Source organism: Drosophila virilis, unplaced genomic scaffold, assembly GCF_030788295.1.
Source record: "Drosophila virilis strain 15010-1051.87 unplaced genomic scaffold, Dvir_AGI_RSII-ME tig00001701, whole genome shotgun sequence".
NCBI lineage: Eukaryota > Metazoa > Arthropoda > Insecta > Diptera > Drosophilidae > Drosophila > Drosophila virilis.
The window spans coordinates 328,032-352,516 of record NW_027212854.1 but is presented as its reverse complement, the minus strand read 5'-3'; the positions used below and the strand labels follow the sequence as shown (position 1 = coordinate 352,516).

The 24,485-nt window shown below is 39.6% G+C and overlaps 1 protein-coding gene across 1 annotated transcript in view; it reads right to left on the bottom strand.

Annotated features, from left to right (window-relative positions):
• Window positions 1–735: 735 nt before the first annotated feature.
• ORY (Occludin-Related Y) overlaps window positions 736–24,485 on the bottom strand; it is a 232,894-nt gene continuing 209,144 nt past the window's right edge. The window contains exons 3-4 of the mRNA XM_070210994.1: window positions 1,164–1,787; window positions 736–1,114 (exon numbers count right to left, since the gene is read on the bottom strand). Coding sequence (XP_070067095.1) covers window positions 751–1,114; window positions 1,164–1,787 — 988 coding nt within the window. The 3' untranslated portion in view covers window positions 736–750. The remainder of the gene's footprint in view (window positions 1,115–1,163; window positions 1,788–24,485) is intronic.

Below are 24,485 nucleotides of genomic sequence, written 5' to 3'. Positions count from 1 at the left end.
ACTTGTTTATGGTAGATTACCTAGACAATTCGACGAATTTAATAACTTATCAAAAATGTATCAAATTTACAATATAGATGACTAGAAAAAGGAACTTTGCATATGGTAAATAATGAAATTGCACATAAGCTAAAAAGTAAATATTTAGGACCATATAAGGTTATAAGCATTGAAGATAGAAACAATATTACCTAGATGTGGGAAAAAATAAGCCACATGTGGTAAATAACAAAAGGTTAAAATTATTTAAATAATTTAGCATGAACATACTTTTTATTCAAGGCTTGATCAGCCATTTAACAACTAAAAAATTCAAATATCTTAACAATTCAACACAAAATGTAGTCATTTAATCGCTACCAGAGTGAGTGCCTAAATATATGAGTACACACGCTCTCTCTCTCTCGCTCTCTCTCTCTGCATTAAATTGGATTTGAATAAATTCATTCTAAGGAACTGAGCATACAATCACTTGTGTTACATAATTTAATTGAAAAAAATAAACAATTGAATAAATCTTAATACAATTAGAAAGATCCAAACTAATGAGCAGTAAGGTCCTGTTTTAATCCCACCTATACACAACGACTACATTACGTTCATTACCGTATACCTAATCAACCATCATCGGTGTATTCAGATTTTTATACATTGAACAAACCACACTTTTAATTGACAACAATTTTACACAGTATAAGATATTCTCGGTGTAAATCGCGTAAAAACGATACGAACACGAAAGAAATATTTTTAACACATTATAATAAATATTGTTTTTTGATTAGCTTCACACTTACCTTGATAACTTTCTATTCTCTCGTGTAGTGTTTCCATTTCCTGGGCCATTTCATCTCTTTCTTTTTCAGCCTTCGACTTAAGTATATATGCTTCATCTAGCCTAATATTCAACTTATTTAAATCCAAATTTAAGGAGCTGATCATGTTTGTCTTCAGCATCATATCATGTCTTAAGTCTGCGATAGAGTTGTTCAATTTGATAATTTCGCTGCGTAAGCTATCACGCTCTTTCTGTAAGGAGTCCTTAATACGGCGAATATCATCTGCCCGTCCACTTGCATTTAGTACATCTTTTTCAAGAGAATTAATGTTATTTCTAGAAAAAAAAAATGGGTGATAGAAGTAAGTTATAATTACATATTTACTTATGCCGCATTATTTCGTTATTAAGTATCATCACTTTCCGGTTTAGCTTATACAATCGAGTGCTTGCGTTATTTTGATCTTCCACTGACTTCTTTAGTTTACTTGTCAACTGAATAACTGCGTTTGATTTCTCTTTTTCTATTAGTCTTAACTGCTTGATAATCTCATCGTTATTCTTTTGATTTTTCGTTAATTCTGTAATATCATCCTCGTATTTATGCATTGCTTTGTTAAGTGCGTTGACTTCACTTTTATATTTGTCCACTTGTACTTTCTGCCGGTCGAAATCAGTTATTTTCTGGCCTAACTTACGAGATGTCTCTGCTAAATCTCGATTGGCTATTTCAAGCTTGTTCATTGTTTTACCATGCGCTTCTTTCTGTTCTTCCATGGTCTTCATAAGAGCTCGTAGTTTGGATTCAACATTTATTCGTTCACCTTCTGAAAATTTAGCCCTCGAAGCCATTTTACTTAAGGCGTCCTCATTATTTCGAATTATATACTCTAGGTTCTCTGAATAGTAACGATTAGTGGCCAGCCTCTTTTCCATATCAATTACTTCACCAGCTAATCGATCACGTTCGCGAAGTATGATATTTTTGTACTTTGCTAAATAGCCAAATCTACAGTTTTAAAGACATTAATAAATCTAAAAATATATTATTTTTGACCCTCGGCATATAATTCCCTTGTAGAAAACATCCTTAATTAATATCAACAGTCGCGTCGCTATATCCATGTCTATCTATATACTATCTATTTAATATAATCTTTTAGAATTATAGCTATCGTCCTTTTTTTGGATGAAAGAACCATATTATTTAAAATCAGTCAAATAGAGCTAGGCATGGTCTGGTCAGGATACTCACCCCCTCCCCCTTAAGCCCGCCCTCCCGTCTAAATTATAAAAATCTTGTAACTCGCTAGACCTGGTAAGACTGACAGTTAAACCCCGGTCAGTAGCATCTTTACAAGTGCTCGGGTGTCTTGGTGCGGGGCCACGGCCCGCTAGTGTATTTGGTACGAGGCCACGGCCACGGCATGTAGGCATGCAGAAATAGAGCTGGTCTGGTCGGGATACTCACCCCCCTCCCCTTTAAGCCCACCCTCCTAGCGAAATTATAAATATCTTGTAACTCGCTAGACCTGGTAAGACTGAGAGTTATACCCCAGCCAGTAGCATCTTTACAAGTGGCGCCCGAGCAAGGACAGAGGCGTCTAGGGGTGTGGTATGTCAGCGGAATAAAGCCCGCAAGCATGCCCAAAAAGGTATTTTCAAAAAAAAAAAAGCGTTTTTTTTAAAAAGGTGTATTTTTTGTCGGGTCTACCCTAGAGGGAAAGTACCCTAGCGGAGAACAAGAGAATGTGGATATGGTATGTGTGAAATATAGAACTAGGGGATTAAGAAGTCCAGTATACCCCAGCGAAAATTTTTTACCCTGTGTTAGGCAGAGGCAGAAAAATTAACACGTGCAGAATTTTAGTGACAAAAATGCTTGCAAAAATCTAGAACGCAAAGCAAGGAAACGAAAACATAACGGTCGGTCGTAAAAGTACAGCACGCGCGCGCCAGACGGGCGACGTCGAAATCACGCTCACAAACGGGTGCACAAACGCACGGCGCAGTCAACGTCGGCGTCGAAGGGCCATTAAGGCGTCGCGGCAGCGGCTGTACAGTGGGACGAATTCAACTCACGCGTGAAAAGTTGAACTCGTCAGTACAGTTGTCGGGGGCGGTGAGGATGGTCGCATTTTAAGATTGAATGCGAATGAAAAAGTGAATTTTTTTGTATTTTTGTTTGGTGGAAGATATAAAGGCAAAATAAAGAGAAAACTAAAAGGAACAAGAGTGGCTGAGTAAGATCGGCGTAAAAGTGACAAAGACACCAACTGATCTAAAAAGGAGAGAAATAATAAAGGGACCGACGGAACCCCTAAAACAGGAAGAGAGCGACGTCGGCTCCCAAGAAGGTACTTAATAAAGGATGGAGGCAGGTGAGCTGCCAGGAGGCGGCACGTAGAGCTGCAAAGGCAGACTTATGTTGGCTACGGAAGCGGCACGGCGGGAACGTGACAGGGAAAGGACGGAGTAGGAGCAATGGCCGGGATCCACACGGACACAGGGAGCCAGGAGCGACTGCCAGAATCGAGCGGTCATGGAGTTCTGGATGGAGTCGAAGTGGTGCCGGCAGGGGGCGGGAACGGCATCGAAGAGGCGAAGTAGCCAGTGGATCTGGATCCAGAACTGAGGGAGCTTCTGGAGTCAGAGTTGGCTCCCTTCGAGGGGCTGCGGGGAGTCTCACACATCGCGGAGCACAGAATCCGGATGAAGGATGACAATCCGGCCATGCCGGATTCGACGAGCAAGTGGATGAGCTAGTCCGAGAAAATGCCATCGAGCCATCGCGTAGTCCGCACAGCGCCCCGATCGTGTTAGTCAAAAAGAAGACTGGCGAGTGGCGTATGTGTATTGACAACCGACAACTCAACGCCCATTCTATTCCGGACGCTTATCCGGTGCCTCGTATTAACCATATCCTGGAACGGTTGCGTCACGCCCGGTTCATTTCCACTCTGGATTTGAAGCACGGGTACTGGCAGATACCGATGGCAGCCGATAGTCGGGAGTATACGGCGTTCACAGTCCCTGGAAGAGGTCTTTTCCAATGGCGGGTGATGCCATTTGGTTGACACTCGGCGTGTGCGACATTTCAGCGAGCATTGGATACAGTAATAGGACCGGAAATGGAGCCCAATGCGTTCGCCTACCTAGACAACATCGTGGTAAGAGGAGCAACGAAAGAACAGCATGTAGAGAATTTGAGGGAGGTATTCCACCGTCTAAGGGCGGCCAATATCAGGTTAAATAGAACAAAAATGCAGCTTCTTCCGGGAGAGGTTAGTCTACCTAGGACATGTGATTTGCGGGGAAGGAATACGTACTGATCCGTGGAGACGATACGTAGCCTGAGGGCCTGCAATGAACTGCGGCAGTGTCTCGGGATAGCGTCATGGTATAGGCGCTTCGTTCGCAACTTCGTAACTCAGGTACAGCCGCTAATAGCGCTCTTAAGGGGCGGAAGTGGGCATGGGAGCAAGAACAGGAAGAGGCATTGCGTCTACGGTGCGTGAAGGATAGCTTGACGACTTCTCCGGTGTTGGCTTGTCCAGACTTTTCCGCCAGATTCGTCCTACAGACTGACGCGAGTACGGCCTCGGCGCAGTGCTGACGCAGACGATAAAAGGGCAGGAGCGGGTTATAGCGTACGCGAGTAAAAAGTTGCTGAAAGCCGAAGTGAACTACTCCGCCACCGAGAAAGAGTGCCTGGCAATCGTTTGGTCGATACGGGAGCTGCGTTGCTACCTAGAAGGGTACCGTTTCGATGTAATAATGGATCTCCTGGCACTTAACTGGCTCAGCTTGATCGAGAGCCCTTCAGGCAGGATCGCGCGATGGGCACTGGAGCTACAACAGTCCCAATTCGACGTCCACTACCGTCGAGAGAAGCTCAACGTCATGGCCGACGCACTATCAAGACATCCTCTAGAGACCTGTCAACAAGCAGTGGTAGCCGAGTCACCCTACAAGTGGGTTGCGAGTATGCGTGCTAGAATCGCCGAGGAGCCGGCCAAATAGAACTACATAGGACTACATAGAAGAATATGCGCAACTATATAGGCATTTGAACCTCCGGACGGTCGACGAAGACTACATTCCCTGGAAGCTATGTGTGGCCAGTGGTCAACGCCAGAGGGTATTGGCGGACTACCATGATGCTCCCATCAAAGCGTGAGGAAAACAATGTCGAGGCTAGCCCAAAGGTCCTATTGGCCGGGAATGTTCAGTGACGCCGCTACCATGTTACTGGTGTTCCTTGACGCTTTCTCGAAATGGGTGGAGTTAGTCCCTCTCAGGAGAGCCAGTCCGAGGCCACTAATGTAGCCAACCCACAGTTCATCATTATAGTTATACGATAAAAGTATTGTATAGTATGTAAACATTGTATTAGTAATAAGACCAGTTAAGGCAATGTGCCGAGGTTTTGAAGCTAATTAAGGGCAAGGAGCCTAGTTTGTATTTAACTGCCGGCGGCCGCTGCAACCGTGCGTTGCTGATCGGTTGCTCAACACTGCCTTCGAGAGCGGCAACAAGAGCGAAAGCTCCAAAGCGAGGCTGCTCGCTAGCGAGCGAACCGGCACTTTTTGGACCAAGATCACGGTGAGTAGACGTGTCGAGCAAGCAGCGCGAGTGATAGCGAATAAGTATACAGCTGAGGTCTAGATATCCAAAGCAGTGCGGCAGGGCTTTAGTTTAGAAAACTCGTAAGGAATAAGTGGATAAAACTAGCAATAAATTGAAGACAATCAAGTGATGAACAGAAAATGCTGACTTTATATCCTCGGGCGGTTACCTACATAAACATCGGAAATATCCGAGATTCACCTAGAGGGCTAGCGTATTTGGTGCGAGGCTAAGGCCGCTAGTGCAGGAGGCGCGAGGCTGTAGCCCGCTAGTGCACGAGGCGCGTGGCTGGAGCCCGATACTGCAGGATATGCGAGGCCAAGGCCCGCTAGTGAAGTTGGTGCGAGGCCAAGGTCCGATAGTGTAGCTGGTGCGTGGCCCAAGCCCGCTAGTGTAGCTGGTGCGAGGTTACTGCCCGCTTTATATAGCTAGTACAGGGCTGTGATCTAGTGGAGTAGTTGTTGTAGACATAGAGAGAGAGGTAGGATTTGGTCTGAACGTTCACTAAAGAATAGATCACGAATCAGGAAAAGAGCCATAGTTATCACATGTAAATCAGTGCACTATCCTAGCCTACAGCCACCCTCGTTACAATACATATGGCGCCCAACCGCATGGTCAAATGAGAGACTGTTTTAGGCATAAATTAGATTTCCTATTCGTATTTCAAGTTTTTGTGTACTTCGCGCTCAGGTCGTGTTAAAACTAACACAAACCTTCAGTTCGCAGAAAATGTAAGTCTAGACCCGATAGTGTTAAACACTGTTACTCAATTGCAACAAATAACATTGTATAAATGCTGTATGTTACTGTAGTTGAATATGTCCAAGAATAGTGAATATTTTGTTTTTCTTGAAGCAATTCCCTGGTGTTGTCATATGAGTCCCTTGTCATTTGAAGGAATCAGAAACAAGGTTACCATAACGACATCGACAGAAATACTTATTGACACGATACCAGTCTGTATGTCTGTATAATAGTACGAAATAATACAATATATTAAAAAAACTGTTATTAAAAATTCAAGATTAAGAAATTAGATTATGAGAACAAGCCAAAAAGTACTCAGATCAATTAATCACAGTAAAATACACGTTTGAAGAGGAAGGAAACGCGCAAGGAACAAGACGGCGCATACATAGCCCGAGCTCAGAAGAATGGCCTGCAGTCGATGTAGAAATTTTTCCAAACCTTGTGTGGCGGAGAGTACAAGAGGTGAAACTTTAAGCACGGTGTAAGAAAGAGACCTTCTTTAGAAAATTTTAATAATCCTCTAGTTGTAACCAGTCACTTTATTTGAATAATACCAATTATTTTCCCATAGTGGGCAGTGAATAGGTACAAGTGGACAAGTGGAATATTTCTAATGATGAAAACGATGATGTAGCAAAATTTGTATTTAACGTGGTAACCTTAATAAAAAGCCGAAATTGCTCGGAATCTCGATTGAAAGCAGAATTTCATGTATTTTTACGAGGAAAAATCGAAAAATTGTGCTGGTTCTATCTGAAGCAAAGAACCAGAAGCTACTTTCAAAGATTTAAAATTAGCTATTTTCGGAGAAAGAGACAACGAATCTGAAAGATTGTTTCGTGTTATTGTGAGACAGTAGAAATTTAAGAAAACGTTTGATGGATTTTATATGGATGTAGTCACAAAGAATTCACGTCTGAAAAGTTCATGGGTCATAAGCAAAGTAGGCGCTTGCAGCAGACAAGCGGTAAATTTTCAAACAAAATAGAAGTATCAGAGTTAAAGAAAGAAGAACCTGACATTGAGAAAGAATTAGAATTAGCTGCTTGTAAGAAGTTTGAGAAAAATTCTGACAAAGCAGGAGATTAGTCCAATAATAAGTATTGGAACTTTAAACAAAATGGTCACTCGATTTATGACTGTCGGTCTGAAACAAGGATTCTTTTCTGCTACCGTTGTGGAGAGAAAGAACCCCTATTAAAAAATTAAATAAGGGTGAATTTAATGTAAATGAATTATGTAAATTACGTTTAGAAACAGTGATTCCTTACAATGGATTAAACCAATATTTATTTTATTTAGTACCGAGACTACAACAAGAAATTTATTTAGTAGTTAATTTTTGGAAAGAGTTTTATATAGCACCGAAATTGATTTCGGAATTAGAAGTGTAACCGGTAAGTTTCAATGATTGCAAGCAAATTGTTGTCGAATACTAAATAAGGATTAGGTCGTATAAATTTGGATATCCATGACATTGATATAGAAAAATTAGAGCCATTTAAGCTCAAGCACTATCCTTAGATGGGATGTTAGTATTGGAAATAATAGAAGAAAGTAACTCTCCTTGCGGCAGTCCCTTGGTATTAATTAGAAAATCAGAATAGGTCAGGTTATGTAGATTCTAGTCGCTTAAACTCTATTACAAAGAAAGATGCATATTCACTTCCGCACATCAACGAATTACTTAGTCGATTGCAAGATACGTTCTTCATTACGGGTATAGGATCTGAAAAATGCTAATTGGCAAATACCGTTGGATGAGGCATCAAAAGAATCGAGAAAGAAGGGCTATCTTCGGCACGCCGAAGAATTAATACCCTTGCAGACCGAAGCTTTTCTATTAAGTGCGAATATATATATATATATATACATATGTTTTTGATCCATCACGCAAAAGTTAAATTTATCAAGAGTTTCCTAGCTATTGAAAACGAAAATACCATCGTGCTAGCTATATGCCGTTTCATACACCTTACTCTTTTATTGTCCAGTCCGTTAGTCGAAAATACCCAATCTATTTCAGTTAGCTTGTTGTAGGTACCCCACGCAAAAGAGATGATATACCAAGCTCGTTCAATCTAATGTCTAACTCGAACTCTAGCCCGGCATGAATTGAAATCTCCCAAAATAACTAATTTACGAAAATCGGAAAAGGAGAAGGACGGGTTTCTATAAACAACTACATATTTGGTATCTAAGTGTTGAAATTATAAGGATCTGGCAAACTTTATTATGTTCCAGATTAATATTAACTATAGACAATATTTCAGAACTTAGTGCAATGTACGACCTTGCATAAACAATTATACCACATGGTGGTCTAGTACTACCTGTACACACACTACCATCGATTCGACCGAGTATGTCAAAGCCGTCTGTATTATATACTTGGCAATCTCTACGAAACATAAAATATCTGATGCGTTTATTATAAAATCATTTGAAATGTCCAAACTCTGATTATACAAACCCTGAATTGATTATGGCAATATATATCCTTCTACTCTCTCAAAATATATCTGATGGTTTTTTCTCGCCCCAGAGTTTTTCCAACTCAATAAAGACGGGTTCGGTAGCTTGTATTTCTCTAGGCGAAATTAACTGTCCTATAAGGAAAAGCCCAGATGCTACAAGCTACGACTAGTGCCGCACGGCTTATGCCATCTTGCAAATGCACTGCAACTTTTTTGTAGGTTACTCCTTGACTCTTGTGGAACCACTGGTTATTGCAAGCGTTCAATTGTTACTTGGTCATTATTCCTATAGTGAAATGTTCTTAAAACTTTATCAACTGGTGTCCAACCAGAGTGCAAAGGATTTGTTTTTTTTACTCTTGCTTGCGCTCCCACCGTCGCTTCAGTAAATTTAAACTAAAGCGTCGAAACTAACACATCAGAGGGCACAAAGGGCACACAATTGAAGAAGTAACCTCTGGCTCGCGACAAACGCCGCGATATACTTGTGCGCACATCCACACAACACAAACATATGACAGTTTGTATATTTCGGGGTTTTGTTGGAAGCTATGCAGGGAGAAAGAGATGGACGCAAGTGCGCAAAGCAATGAGTGAGAGCGAGGCAAATGCATTCATACATATGTTTTTGGGCTGTAAGGATTTAAAAATGGCATACATACATATATCAAGAAAACGCATCAGCGAGATGCGGCTTCATACTGAACGTACGGCTTTTGAGGCCGGCGTTTGGCTGCCACTCTCAGCAGTTTTACTCTGTCTTGCCACACTAAAAAGATCGCAGGTCTATATATTGTATGGTTAGTGGTACTCTCTATTGAAAACCCTCATTCTAATACTGAATAGTGCGGGCATAACTATTTATATTGCAAATGCACAACAACTTTTTTGTAGGTTGCTCCTTGACTCTTGTGGAACCACTGGTTATTGCAAGCGTTCAATTGATACTTGGTCATTTTTCCAATAGTGAAATGTTCTTAAAACTTTATCAACTGGTGTCCAACCAGAGTGCAAAGGATTTGTTTTTTTTGCTCTTGCTTGCGCTCCCACAGTCGCTTCAGTAAATTTAAGCTAAAGCGTCGAAACTAACACATCAGATTCGCTGGCTGTATAGTCATTATGCATAAGTTGTCCACTTGCTCCAAACCATCATTGGTATTTATATTGATGGTAGTCATATATTTAGCTGTGGTTTTGAGCAAAAGCAGATAGGAAAGGCCTTGGGTTTCGGAAGTCTTGAATGCCTTAATAATTTCTAAAATATGTAGCTTGTTCCTTTTAGATATTGACTTGGCCTTAAGCATATCTTTAGATTTTAAAGTATATTCTTCTGTAATAATTTGGCTTAGTCGGATATTATTGTAGTTTCTCGCTTTCTGATTTGAGTAGAACAACCTTATAGCATCGTTGGGAATATTATTTATTTCGGAAGGCAAAAGAATTTTCTGTTGAATAAGCAGCTTGTCCGTGTTAGTCATTTTTCCTTCTGACATAATATTTAATGCGATGGCAAAGGAGCAATCCTAACGTTGCCGAAGTATTTCGGTCAATTCAAAATATTGAAATAAATTCCAAAGTAGTGCTCCCAAAATTATGCTATATGGGTCTCTCGAGCTTGCAGCAAAATCCATCTATCGCCAACTGGTGGAAGCTGCTTTAGATCACCAAATGCCAATATTGAAATTCGCCAAAGTATGTATAATTTTTAAAAATTTGCTTTAGACGGAGATCCAAGTACGACAACATTTTTGCACTAACCGTTGAAAAAGTTATTATGCAGACATGCCAAATTTGAGGTATCCTTACCCTTTCAACAAACATGGGAACTTGCACATGATCAGGCCAAACACACAGCTGCTTACTCGAAAGAGTGTGTGTGTGCACAAGCAGCAAGTCACAAAAAATCCACATTGTCAATTTTTGGTCTTTTCTTACGAGACGACGATGAATTACCCTTGCAGAAATACGACTTAGATATTTTTGTATTACAGAATAGGTCCCCACAGTAAACAGAAAATAAATATACATATATCATTTGGGTCCATTAATTGAGTATTAAATAAAATTATATCAAATTCTTCTTATCATGCCTGACTGAACGAAGAAATACATGATAGAGCATTTATATGTGAGTGCCTATTGCTAACACGGGCACAAAGGGTACACAATTGAAGAAGTAACCTCTGGCTCGCGACAAACGCCGCGATATACTTGTGCGCACATCCACACAACACAAACATATGACAGTTTGTATATTTCGGGGTTTTGTTGGAAGCTATGCAGGGAGAAAGAGATGGAAGCAAGTGCGCGAAGCAATGAGTGAGAGCGAGGCAAATGCATTCATACATGTTTTTGGGCTGTAAGGATTTAAAAATGGCATACATACATATATCAAGAAAACGCATCAGCGAGATGCGGTTTCATACTGAACGGCTTTTGAGGCCGGCGTTTGGCTGCCACTCTCAGCAGTTTTACTCTGTCTTGCCACAAAAAAGATCGCAGGTCTATATATTGTATGGTTAGTGGTACTCTCTATTGAAAACCCTCATTCTAATACTGAATAGTGCGGGCATAACTATTTATATTTGAAATGCTTAAGGTAACATAATAAATACCAATCTTTTTTACAATTAAATTATTCTTCTTCAATATAACTACAAAACCGGAATTTTCACAAACGTTTGCGAATATTTAACTTAAGCTCAACTTGTTTGCTGAAAAACGTATGCTTTTTAGCCTCCTTTTTGAACACATTCTAAATCAACCACTTGTAGCAATAAAAAAAAGAGCTAATATTACTCCGACGTTATCATTCCACTGACGACTCATAATGCCCATATCTAAGAAGCACAGGAAAAAAATTTGTTTGTTCAAAATATCGTGAAAGCTAAACAATTTTTTCTTACAATAACTTAATTTTGGACCGATCGTTCCTATGGCAGCTATATGATATAATGGTCCGTAATAGGATTTTGCCTATGAGCAGTATAGTAAAACTAATAAATACCCAGTTTAGTCAGAATATCTTGAAAAACAATGTTTTTTCATACAACATAATTTTCGACCGATCGTTCCTATGGCGGCTATATTAAATGGTCGTCCGATCTAAATAGGTCTTTGCATATCTATGAGGAGTTTAGTAAAACTAATAAATGCCGAGTATCTTGAAAAACAAAATGTTTTTCTTATATAGTGGTCCGATCCAGCTGGTTTTGACATATGTGCTGCGTGCAACAGAAAAAGGGACTTTTGCAAAGTTTCATTAAGATAGTTTTAAAACTGAGAGACTATACCGCATAGAAACAAACATGGCTATATCAACTCGGCTGTTGATGCTAATAAAGAATATATATACTTTATGGGGTCGGAGATGTCTCCTTCTATGCGTTACACATTTCACGACAAAATTATAATACCCTCTGCAAGGGTAGATTAGAAGACCAATCAAAGCAAATATAACAATTACAGCTCAACAACAGACAGCGATATATTATTACTATCAATAATTGTAAACCATATAAATGCACAAATCATTGAAATTAAATCTACTAAAGCCCATAACGGCAATCTCATATTTAAAGACATAGACAGATAACGAATTCTACTGTTTAACGGTTAACATAACAAAAACCGCAGAAACTTTCAACAACTTAATTGAACGAAGTAAAGCATTTAATAACCCAATACAAATCAAATACCTAGTAGAATTAAACAGAGAAATACACGGCTTAAAAATATCCAAACGCAGCAAAAGAGGTTCAGTTAACAAAGTACGAACGGTATTTAAATACTTATTTGCAACATTAGGCCAAGAAGACAAATCAGAAATTGAACAAAAAATAAGCAACTTAGCAGAAAACAGCATGCAGGTTAACGAATTAAATAAAGGAATAGAAATCAGGAAGAGACTAAATCAAGGGACACAAAGGAAAGAAATTAGATATCATTAGATGCAGATGCAGTTCACAAGATTATGCACTTTTAACCCGAAATTACTAAAACCTGACTATTTGTTGCCTGTAACTCTGAGAAATTATTGAATATAATAACTTCCACTTGGTTTAAATCAGATACAAAAGAAATAAATTTTAATATCACATATTCCTCGAGAAATAATAAAAACTCGGTATTCGAAATAATTCCATACCTAGATGATAATAACATTTTGACAGAAATAGCTCTTGAAAAATATTTTACAAAAGACAAAAAGTTAACAGCAAAAAAAAAAAATGAGTGAATGTGTGTCAGGATTTCTAAAGCAAATAACAACAGAATGTAGTTATACTAAAACTTTGAAAAATTTTCAAATCAACTATGTAGAACCAAATATAATTAACTTGGAATTTACCAAAAACTATATTAAACCAGAATTGTATAAATAACTAATTAACAATAGAAGGAAATAATATAATAAAAATATTTTATTGTTTAGTTCAAATTAATGAAGTTTCAATATCAAACAATTTTAGATTATACTCATGAGCAATGATGTTATAAAATTAGAACCACGTTCGTTTGTACAAACGAAACAAATTATAAATGAACACACAAAATTTAACAATGTATTCCAGATAATTACAATAATCATATTTGTAATCATATTAAAAAGTTTAACACTGTATTTGACATATAAGTTCAAAAGCATACCTAAGAAATTTATTATAATAAATAAAAAACACTAAAGTATAAGAAATACCTACAGTAATGGGAGATACACCAATTGTAAAAGAAGAAAATGTTACACTATACCCAAACTTAAACACCTGAGGACAGGTACTTTTCTAATGGTTGTGGGAGTGAGTCGCACCCACCCTTTAATATTACTTAGTCTATGAGCACAAGTATACACATTTCTAATCTTGTAAACAAAGAGCCTGGTGATTACATCGACATTGGTCAAGTTCAAACTGTCCCCCTTTGGTAGACATAGACAATTCACCCTAAATACCACGTCATTTTCAATGTTCCCATCAGATTATTTTCCCACCCATAATTACTGAGGCAGCTTAAACTTCACTCAATTTTGACTCAAGCTCTCTCAAAGCCAAGTTTGCTAAGCGACCGCAACAGTTAGATAAATTAGTTCAAATTTGGCAGGCAAATCTGAATGTACTCAACAGAAGTAGCCGTTAGTGAAAATAATAAATTGAAATAAATTTTTTTAACTAAACGTGTAAAACTTAATTGGTGCTGCCTTTAGGATGCGTCGGGAAAAAGTAAAGATCGCTAAAGGATAATTAATTCCCAGATCCACACAGAATCGCGACCGAAATTGTTGTCGGTGTGTAACAATGTTTTCTCGAATAAGTATCCGAACAAGAAACTTCGGGTCACTAGTAGTTTAATAACATTGACCCCTTGGGCAATAAAGCTACTACAGTTAATAAAGACAGACTTTGCATATCTTTTGATCCCTGCAATACGTTATTACTGAGTATTTTTAAGACACGCACACAAAAAAAACATTAAAACAATAACCAATCACACACAATAAACTAAATTATATGTACAAAGTACAAAAACAAAGTGCAAAGAAATAAAAATGCGAATTCAAAGAATAAAAAAAATCAAAACTGCAAACTCAAAACTATTAAAAAAAATCATCCAACACAAAAAAAAGTGTATTACACTAAGATGACCATGGAATTATCAGAACAGAACCTCAACCACGCCCTCTAATAACTAAGACAGGAGCCAAGTTTTGACGGAATAACATAAAATCTCAATGCTTTCATTAAAAGGATCGATTACATCGTACACCTTTATCCAACCCGAGATGTTAGACAACACAGCATCTTATACGGAGCCATCGAATTGCAAGTCACTGGAAATGCTCAGAGAATCTCACAAAGGACAGCCAGCCAACACTTGGCAGGAGCTAAGGAACGCATTGGTTGAAGAGTATAAAGTGTAAACACCATTTAAAGAACTCCTTCGACGCCTATACAACACGAATTACCAGGGAATCGTCCGTAAGTTCATCGAGGATCTCGAAAATAAATCTTATGTTATATTAAATAAGTTAACACAATCAAAGATGTAATTACAAGAAAATTACCCGATAGGCTTTTTTGATGTTAGCCAGATACGACATCACGTCGACACAAAAACAAAAACAAGTAGTGCAAAGAAAGGGATTATATGAAAATAGCGTAAATGATAAAACTAAAACTAATGTTCATTGAAATCTAAATAACAATCGTTGAAACATGGGAAATTATCAGCAAAATGCTAATCCAACCACCAGTTCAAGTGGTTATTCCAACACGAATCAGAGTTATCACGTACAAAATAAACAGCACAATAAGTCCGAAGACAATCAGAAAGCTCACCACGAGTTCCAACAGAAATTAAGTCAAGATCCCAAAATCCCTTAAATTACCAAAATCAGTCCCATTCACGCTTGAATGCGCCAAACCCTCCGACTAAACGTCAAAGAGATAGTAACAGTGGACAGATGAAAATGGATACATCCGAAAATTTTCATAAACAAGCCTTGGAACAAACAGAAGAAATCCATTCATAAAATTGATTATGAATGACGAAGTTTTAAAATGTGTCATTGACATAGGTTCAACCATAAATCTAATGAAAACAACCCGCTTAAATTTTCCAATTTACAACGAAAAATTAAAGGTTCACACCATAAATGGTGTTATTGAATTAAAACAAAGCATACGATTAGGAGCAAGCAAGGTTTGTGCGAGTAAACAAAAATTCCATATTCACAACTTCTCAGAGCATTATGATGTTCTGATTGGGAGAGAATACCTTGAAGCATGTCAAGCAAAAATAGACTATGCAGAAGTATCCTTAACCTTAGAAGACTTTAACTTTTGTTTTAAATATAATGACGAAAAGGTCGAAGAGGACATGACCGCACAAAAGTTTCTTGATCCACCCTCAAAACAGCACTTATTTTTTAGAGATGAAAAAAAAAGAAATATATTTAACAAAAGATAAAGTTGCTGCTACCTTACAAGGCAACTAACTAATCTGAGAATTCGCGCAGTTGTGTCGTCGCACCCTTATCCACCTTTCTTAAACCCAAAATTTCAGCAATATATGCCTGAAAACAAGATGCTTGTTATTAAAACGCTTATCAAGCAGTTTTAAGGCGGCAGCACAATAAGCGTTTGACATTTTCAACGAGCGAATTGAATTCAGCGCTGTTCCTTTAAGGCATGACCGTAGATGCTGAAGTTTTTCAATGTTGGTCAAATATGGATCCTTATCAATGACCGTGGTGAACATAATCGAGAAGTCGGACCAATCTGTGTAGCCTCCACTAAACTCCGGCAATTTAAGTTGAGGCAATCGAGAGTGGTTTGGAACAACAAAAGTAGAGCGCGGATCATCGGCTGCGGCGGAATTGAAAGCGGCAATGTGGAGTCTACTGAATCTTGATTCGATTTCCGCGCTCGCGTTGAAGGGACACTCGTAGCCGCCTAATGGTTGACTCAAAGCTTGACTGAAGAACCTCTTCAATGCTGGCCTGACTCACATCCCTCAAACTATTATAGATTGATTCAAACTTCGCCTGCAAGTCAGATGCCATGCATATGTAATCTTGCAGCTCGTAGTTATCAACATCGCGAAGTCGCACGGGATCAAGTTCAGAGGGCAATCTATTGACTCGATCACTTAAATTCTCAATCTTTACTTTATGAACTGCAGCCTGTGTTGCAGTCACCACTTGATTAGCAGATGTCGCCTCATTTTCATTTGCACTTGCACATTCATCAAACAATGTTAATATGGCGCATAACAAAGGTCACACAGCCGAACGACACTACAAAATTTGCGCGCACAAGTGTTTGTTCAAGCGTGATAGCGTATAGCCGGTTAAGGCGCGCAACGATAAACGGCGATTTTGCTACGGCGTCTATGTACAACGACAAACTGTATGCATATGCACAAGCATGCGGTTAATTACAGTTATTAGAGAGACTTGGTTAAATTGATCACTTCAAGGCCCTTAACTCACAACCTTTTGTAAATATGCGCAATGAAATTATAAAACAAAATGCGAACAGAAGGGAAACGAAGGAGTAATAAAGAAATAAGAAAAAAAAAAACGTCGGGGTCACCAAAATGTGTAGTTACAAGCCTTTTTGTCACTAATTAATTAGCACTGCTTTGTGTTCAACGATGGGCAGCGGGCGTCAATGCAGGAGGCAAAGGACCGATGAAGAGAGTAGGGAGCAACTTAGAAAGAGCAAACATCATTTGCTCTTAAGCTGTAATTATGTTAATTGTCTTCTACTGTTACTGCACGCAGCCGTCGCTGTTATATCTAGCGGTCACTTGACCAATCAGTCACATTTGCACATTTACCTGCGTTTATGCACACATTTCATTTCGATGCCGACTCCTCGAATGCGTCTAAAAACTCGTGCAATGCACTTTTGGCTAGAAGTATGCAACTGCTTTCTGTGAGAACAGCAGTGTCGTCGGCGTAGGTCGCTATTAGCGTATCGCCTTTATCAACTGAGGTGATTGCCATATGGTTTGGTATATCCGCTGAAAATATTGAATACCATGTGGGGCCTAGAACACTGCCCTGGGGAACGCCAGCTTCGATAGATTTAATGGAGGACTTGCACCCATTGTCAGTCACTTTGAATGTGCGCCCTTCTAAGAAGCATTTTGTAACCTGGAACAGTTGGGTTATCAGGCTCTTGGCTTTGTAAAGGGCCCCACGCTCTGTCGAAAGCTTGCTGTATGTCCAGGAAGACAGCGACCGCATACTCTTTTTTGCTACAGAAAAAATTGCCTAGTCTAGTCGCTTCATCGTCTGTCTCGTTGACCTGAACGTTGCGCCAATCTGCCTTTCTTGGGCAGTATATACTGTGAGTTTCGAAACTCTGGTAAGTAAAAGCTTGCGCAATTTGTGGTTTGAGGATGTTGGCATTAACGCCCTTGACGACAACCCTGTATGACTTTTCCTGCCTAAGTTGATGGTGCCACAATTGACAGTTAAATTTGATCAAATGTCTTACAGCTGCTCGGAAGGCGTCAGACTTTGCGGTGTATATCCGTGACGTATATCCCACGCACGAGTCTAGTGCTTGTTCCATACCTAAGGGATTGTTGACTTGTGATCTACATATTTCCGAAGGCTTTGAGAGCGTTTTTGAGGATTGTTTGTTCCCATTTCCAACAGCACGAGCTTCATCTTCGTCGTCAGAACCGCTTTTTGACAATCCTTGCTCCATCATGTTGTCCGCTTCTTCGTTCAGAGCTGCCAAACGGTTTTTACTAAGTGTTGCTGCAGTCGATGTGGATGCCGTGTCTTTGGCTAATTCCTTGTGTAGCTCAGCGGGCTTCGACTTAACTTTCTGTATAGATTTAGATGTGATTATAGCTCCCTTATGTTTTTTAATAGCAGGCAGGGCACGGTCTTGAAACGAGCACTTCGTCTTACGAGATGCCGCTAACAAGAATTCACCCAATATGTTGTCCAGGATATGTTAGTCCCCACAGTTGCCGCTACAGTATACGTAGATGTAGATGTTAAACTTGCTTGCGACATAGAGATAGTGCAGGTAAGTCTGGTAACAGTGCTTGTTGTTGCCGTCGGGCCAGCTATCACTCGATTTGGCATAAGCTATTGTTTTCCGCAGAAATGGATGACACGCTACCGCGGATTTGAGATCGTAGAGTTTCGGGGCTTAGCTTTAATTTTTATTATTTAGTCAAATAATGCAATTGTCGTCCACTTTTCCAGATCAAAAGATAAGAATTAAGGGTACCAACCTCTCGCTTGCGCAGAACGCCGGCGAGGGGCAAACTTAGCACAGTTGTAGGCTAGCGCATCTAAACTCAAAAGAAAAAAAAAAAGAAAAAATGTGTTACATGAATTTCGTTATATACCATGAAGGTGACAATTTGATTTTCACTATTACAATTAAACACAAAATTCTAACAAAACATGAGAACCCAGTTTACAAGCGTCCATACAAATATCCTCAAATATAAGATGAAGTAAATAAAACAAAATATCATACGTAAGTCCAAATCTCGTTATTGATCAATAATCCTTCCAAAAAAAAAAAAAAACGGAAACTGGAAAGCAAAAATTCCGGTTACTCAGAGATTACCACAATATCATTGAACCAACTATTAATGAAAAATACCATATCCCGATCATGAATGAAATATAAAAAAAATTTTGGAAAATTTCAAAATTTTATAACCATTGATTTACCCAAAGGCTTCCACCAAATCCAAATGGATCCTGGTTCAACACCCAAGTCCGCATTTTCGACTAAACATGGCCATTACGAGTACAACCGCATGCCATTTGGTCTTAAGAATGCACCTGCAACGTTGCAACGTTTGATGAACAATCTCTAAGAAGATTTAATTTGTAAGATTGTCTGGTCTACGTAGAAGACATTATTATTTTGTCGCTACAAAAAGTATTTGTGAAGATTAGAGAAGCTAACTTAAGACTACAGTTGGATAAATGCGAGTTTATGAGAAAATAATCTGAATTTCTCGGTCACATCATCACAACTGAGGGTATAAAACCAAGTCCCAACAAAATACAAGCACTTGTCAAATTCCCAATTACAAAAACCGCAAAAGAAATTAAATCGTTTCTTGGTTTATGCAGTTTATATAGGAAGCTTATACCAAATTTCGCTTATATAGTAAAACCATTTACACTTAAATTAAAAAAGGGAACAAAAATCAACATATATCAACAAAGACTACGAATTAGCGTTTGAAAAGATAAAAGTACTTATAACATCTGACCCAATTTTAATATACCCTAACTTCGAAAAATCATTTTCATTAACTACAGACGCGGGTAATTTGGCAATAGGGGCCGTCCTTTCGCAAGAGCATAAGCCTATATGCTATGCAAGTAGAACTCTCAACGAGCATGAGATAAATTATTTAACGATTGAAAAGGAATTATTAGCAATCGTTTGGACCACTAGATATTTAAGGTCCTATCTTTTTGGTCGACAATTTCAAATTCTTAGTGATCACAGACCACTCGTCTAGTTAAATAACATGAAAGAGCCTAACATGAAATTTCCAAATTAAATACGTCCCAGGAAAAGAAAATTATGTGGCAGATGCTTTGTCCAGAATCCAATTAATGAAAATTTCTTAGGCGAAAATACAATTAGCAGAAGAGCAACCATACATAATGCTCAAAAAGACAACAGCAACCACTTACAAATCACAGAAAGCCCCCTAAATAACTATTATCGACAAATAGAATTTGAACAACAGGTTCTAGTCGGGAGCTCTCGACTAGGGGATACCCTGAATCCTCTTCTTCCAACATCAAATGCATATAAATATTCTATTTGAGAATCTATATGTCAAGTTTGTTGACTAGCTCTTATTATTTACGAAAATATCAAAAACAAAAACAGGATAGCGATATCGAATTTTATCGATTGCTTGGAAACGGAGTACGTAATCGATTACCGGAAACAGACTCGGTCTGCGCAGGCGCTAGGAGCACCTACATCTAATAAATTTCAAGTCTCTAGCTCTTATAGGTTCTGAGATCCTTGCGTTCATACATACGGACGGACGGACGGACAGACAGACGGACATGGTTAGATCGACTCGATTATTGATGCTGATCAAGCATATATATACTTTATGGGGTCGGAGATGCTACATCCTGCCTGTTACATACATTTGGATTTTGCACAAATACAATATACCCTTATACCCATTATTATTGGGTTCAGGGTATAAAAAACACAAAGAATTATCACATCCAGGAATTGAAAAAACTATCAATTGGTTTAAAGAAACCCACTATTTTTCCCAGATTATCAAAATTTTATTCAAAACTAATAAACGAATGTGAGATTTGCAACATCTCAAAAGCAGAACACATGGATACAAAATTAAGTTTCGAAATAACTCCGGAAATCGCTAATATCCGAGAAAAATATATAATGGTATTCTACATAGTAGGAGATAAACAATTTTTACCTAGCACTGATATCTATTCAAAATTTGCATCATTAATAGAAATAAGAAGTAGAGACTGGTTAGAAACCAAACGAGCTATAATAAAAATTTTCAATCAAACAACAAAGTTCTTAACTAATAACCTAATACAAACCGAATATCTATTAGAAAAATTAAACAGAGAAATATACGGCTTACAAATAAACATAGGTTTAGTTAAGGGACATTAGGTATTTAGTAGGGACATTATATAAATACCTACTTGGAACGTTAAACCAAGAAGGCAAAACAGAAATTGAACAAAACATAAACAGCTTAGCAGAAAACAGCGTTCAGGTTAACGAATTAAATCACATAATGGAAGCTATAAACAAAGAAATATAAAGCATGAACGGACTAAATCAAGAGACACAAAAAGGAAAGAAATTAGATATCCTTGTACTTAACTTACTTGAGATGGGGATGCAGCTCACAAGATTATGCATTTTTAACCCGAAATTACTAAAACATAACTATTTGTTGCGTGTTAACTCTGAAAAATTATTGAATATAAAAACTTCCACTTGGTTGAAATCAGATACAAACGAAATACTGATAATATCCCACATTCCTCGAGAAATAATAACAATCCCGGTATTCGAAATAATTCCATACCTAGATGATAATAACATTTTGACAGAAATAGCTCATAAAAAATATTTTACCCAAGACAAAAAAGTTAACAGCAAAAAAAAAAAAAAAAATAATTAATAATGAATGTTTGACAGGAATTTTAAACCAAATAACACCAGAATGTAGTTATACTAAAACTTTGAAAAATTTTCAAATCAACTATGTAGAACCAAATATAATTTTAACTTGGAATTTACCAAAAACTATATTAAACCAGAATTGTATAAATAACTAATTAACAATAGAAGGAAATAATATAATAAAAATATTTTATTGTTTAGTTCAAATTAATGAAGTTACAATTTCAAACAATATGTTCGATTATACTCAAAGCATTTACGTAAGCAATGATGTTATAAAATTAGAACCACGTTCGTTTGTACAAACGAAACAAATTATAAATGAACACACAAAATTTAGCATTGTATTCCAGATAATTACAATAACCATATTTGAAATGATATGTAAAGATGCTACTGGCCGGGGACTTCTTAATCCCCTAGTTCTATATTTCACACATATACCATATCCACATTCTCTTGTTCTCCGCTAGGGTACTTTCCCTCTAGGGTAGACCCGACAAAAAATACACCTTTTTAAAAAAAACGCTTTTTTTTTTTGAAAATACCTTTTTGGGCATGCTTGCGGGCTTTATTCCGCTGACATACCACACCCCTAGACGCCTCTGTCCTTGCTCGGGCGCCACTTGTAAAGATGCTACTGGCTGGGGTATAACTCTCAGTCTTACCGGGTCTAGCGAGTTACAAGATATTTATAATTTCGCTGGGAGGGTGGGCTTAAGGGGGAGGGGGGTGAGTATGACCAGACCAAGCCTAGCTCTATTTCTGCACGCCTACACTACCTGGCCGTGGCTTCGTACCAACTATGCTAGCAGGCCGTGGCCTCACGCCAATTCCACTTCCCAAACTCTCTATCGGGCCGTGGCCTCGTACCACTACTCTATCGGGCCGGAACCTTGCGCCAACTCTACTTCCCAAACGCTCTATCGGGCCGTGGCCTCGTACCACTACTCTATCGAAACACCAACCGGTAATGCCCACCCCGGGTCCACAATCTCCTACCACATGCTCCTAATCGAGGTTAGGTCAAACACGGGTTAATTCTGATATTAAGGTAAGCCAGGTTACCAGAATACAAAGAATTATCCCGTTTCTTCTCGACAATTATAACATATGTACTTTATTCACTCCTCGCTTATTGCTACTTTATCGTACCTCACGAGCTAAACCCTGTCGCACTATTTTCTAAGGCCCTAGCGCTCCGCTTTACACTCTATGGCCTTCCTCGTCTCACAATGCACGCCTACTCACTCTTAACGTTCGTTCCAAAGTCCCGGCGCGATCGACGGCAGGCCATGCGCTTGCCTCGGCCGCTCAACTTCGCCGCGAGCTTTCGTAACTTCGCCACGGAGCTTTCGCTCTTCGCCGCCGAATTGGAGTTGCGCTCTCGAATGCGGTGTTGAGCAACCGATCAACAACGCACGGTTGCAGCGGCGGCCGGCGGTTAAATTCAAATTCAATCTAATAACTTTCGTGGCTCCTTGCCTCTTCACTCACTAATATAATTGATTATAATAATATAATTAATACACTGCGGCTTAAAATATTGTCGGCTCCTTGCCTCTTATATAACTAATACAATTGCTACTTGTAACATTGGCGGCTTCTTGCCTGTTATATAACTAATCCCGCCAGCGGCTCCTCGCCGTGATTTGGCCATGGACCTTAGTAGCCGCTTCACACCCCCCCTCACTTCGAGTAGGTGACGGTCACGTCGCCTCTCGCGTTCAACGTAACGCTATAGTCGCGCTCCCTGTGGGATACGTGGAAACAAATGGGGCGGATTCGCACCTCTCTTGCGATCAGTTCCATCTGTAAATTCAGTTTCTTGGTTAACTTATTCCTTACTTATTTGTTAACGACCCTGTAGGAGCCGTCAAATTTGGGTGCCAACTTTGCGGCGAAACCTTCGGCTGTGTTGGACAACTGGTGCTGCCTCAACAGGACCATCGCATCCAGCGAAGGCCGCCACTCACGTCTTCGCAAGTTGTAATACCGGCCCTGGTCTTTTGATGCGCGCTGTAGGTTGCTGTGTACGTAATCAAAATTTCTTTTAGCCCATCCGCCTTTGTCCTAGGGTCGAGCGCACTAGTTGCGGACCCTGTAGTCACCTGATCGTACAGATCGCGCTGCGGGTAACCGAGGGTCCCTGCCTCGACATCGTTTTCCTGACACCTTGATGTCCGGCCGCGGGAGCATCATGACATTCCCTCAGTACCCTCTGGCGTTGACCACTGCCTACGCATAGTTTCCAGGGGATGTAGTCCTCATCGTCTATCCGGTGACCCAAATGCCTATATAGCTGTCTGTTTTCCTCGATGTAATACATACCCGCGACCCATTTGCAGGGGGCCTCGGCCACCACTGCTTGCTGACAGGTCTCTAGAGGATGCCTCGATAGCGCATCGGCCACGACGATGAGCTTCCCTCGTCGATAATGAACGTCAAATTGGAACTGTTGCAGTTCTAACGTCCATCGCGCGATTCTTCCGGACGGACTCGCGATCGAGTTGAGCCACTTGAGTGCTACTTGGTCAGTTATCACGTCGAACCGGCACCCTTCTTAGTAGCAGCGCAACTTCCAGATCGACCACACTATTGCCAGGCACTCTTTCTCAGTGGCGGCATAGTTCACCTCGGCCTTCACCAACTTCCGGCTCGCATACGCTATCACTCGCTCTTGGCCATTAATTGTCTGCGTCAGCGCTGCGCTGAGGCCATACTCACTCGCGTCAGTCTGCAAGACGAACTTGGTGGAAAAGTCGACGCAAGCCAACACAGGGGCAGTCGTTAAGCTACCCTTCAATTGACGCAATGCCTCCTCCTGTTTTTGCTCCCATGCCCATTTCTGACCCTTCCTTAAGAGCGCTGTGAGTGGCTGGCCATCCCGAGATACTGCCGCAGTTCTTTGCAATTTGTCGGGGCCCTCAGGCTACGTATCGCCTCCTTTTTCTCCGGATCAGGACGTATTACTTCCCCGCAAATCACATGTCCTAGGTAGACTAACGTCTCCCAGAAGAAGCTGCATTTTTTCCTATTCAACCTGAGATTGGCCGCCCTTAGCCGGCGAACGCATGGGGCTCCATTTACAATTGCTATTACTGTATCCAATGCTCGCTGAAAGGTCCCACACGCCGAGTG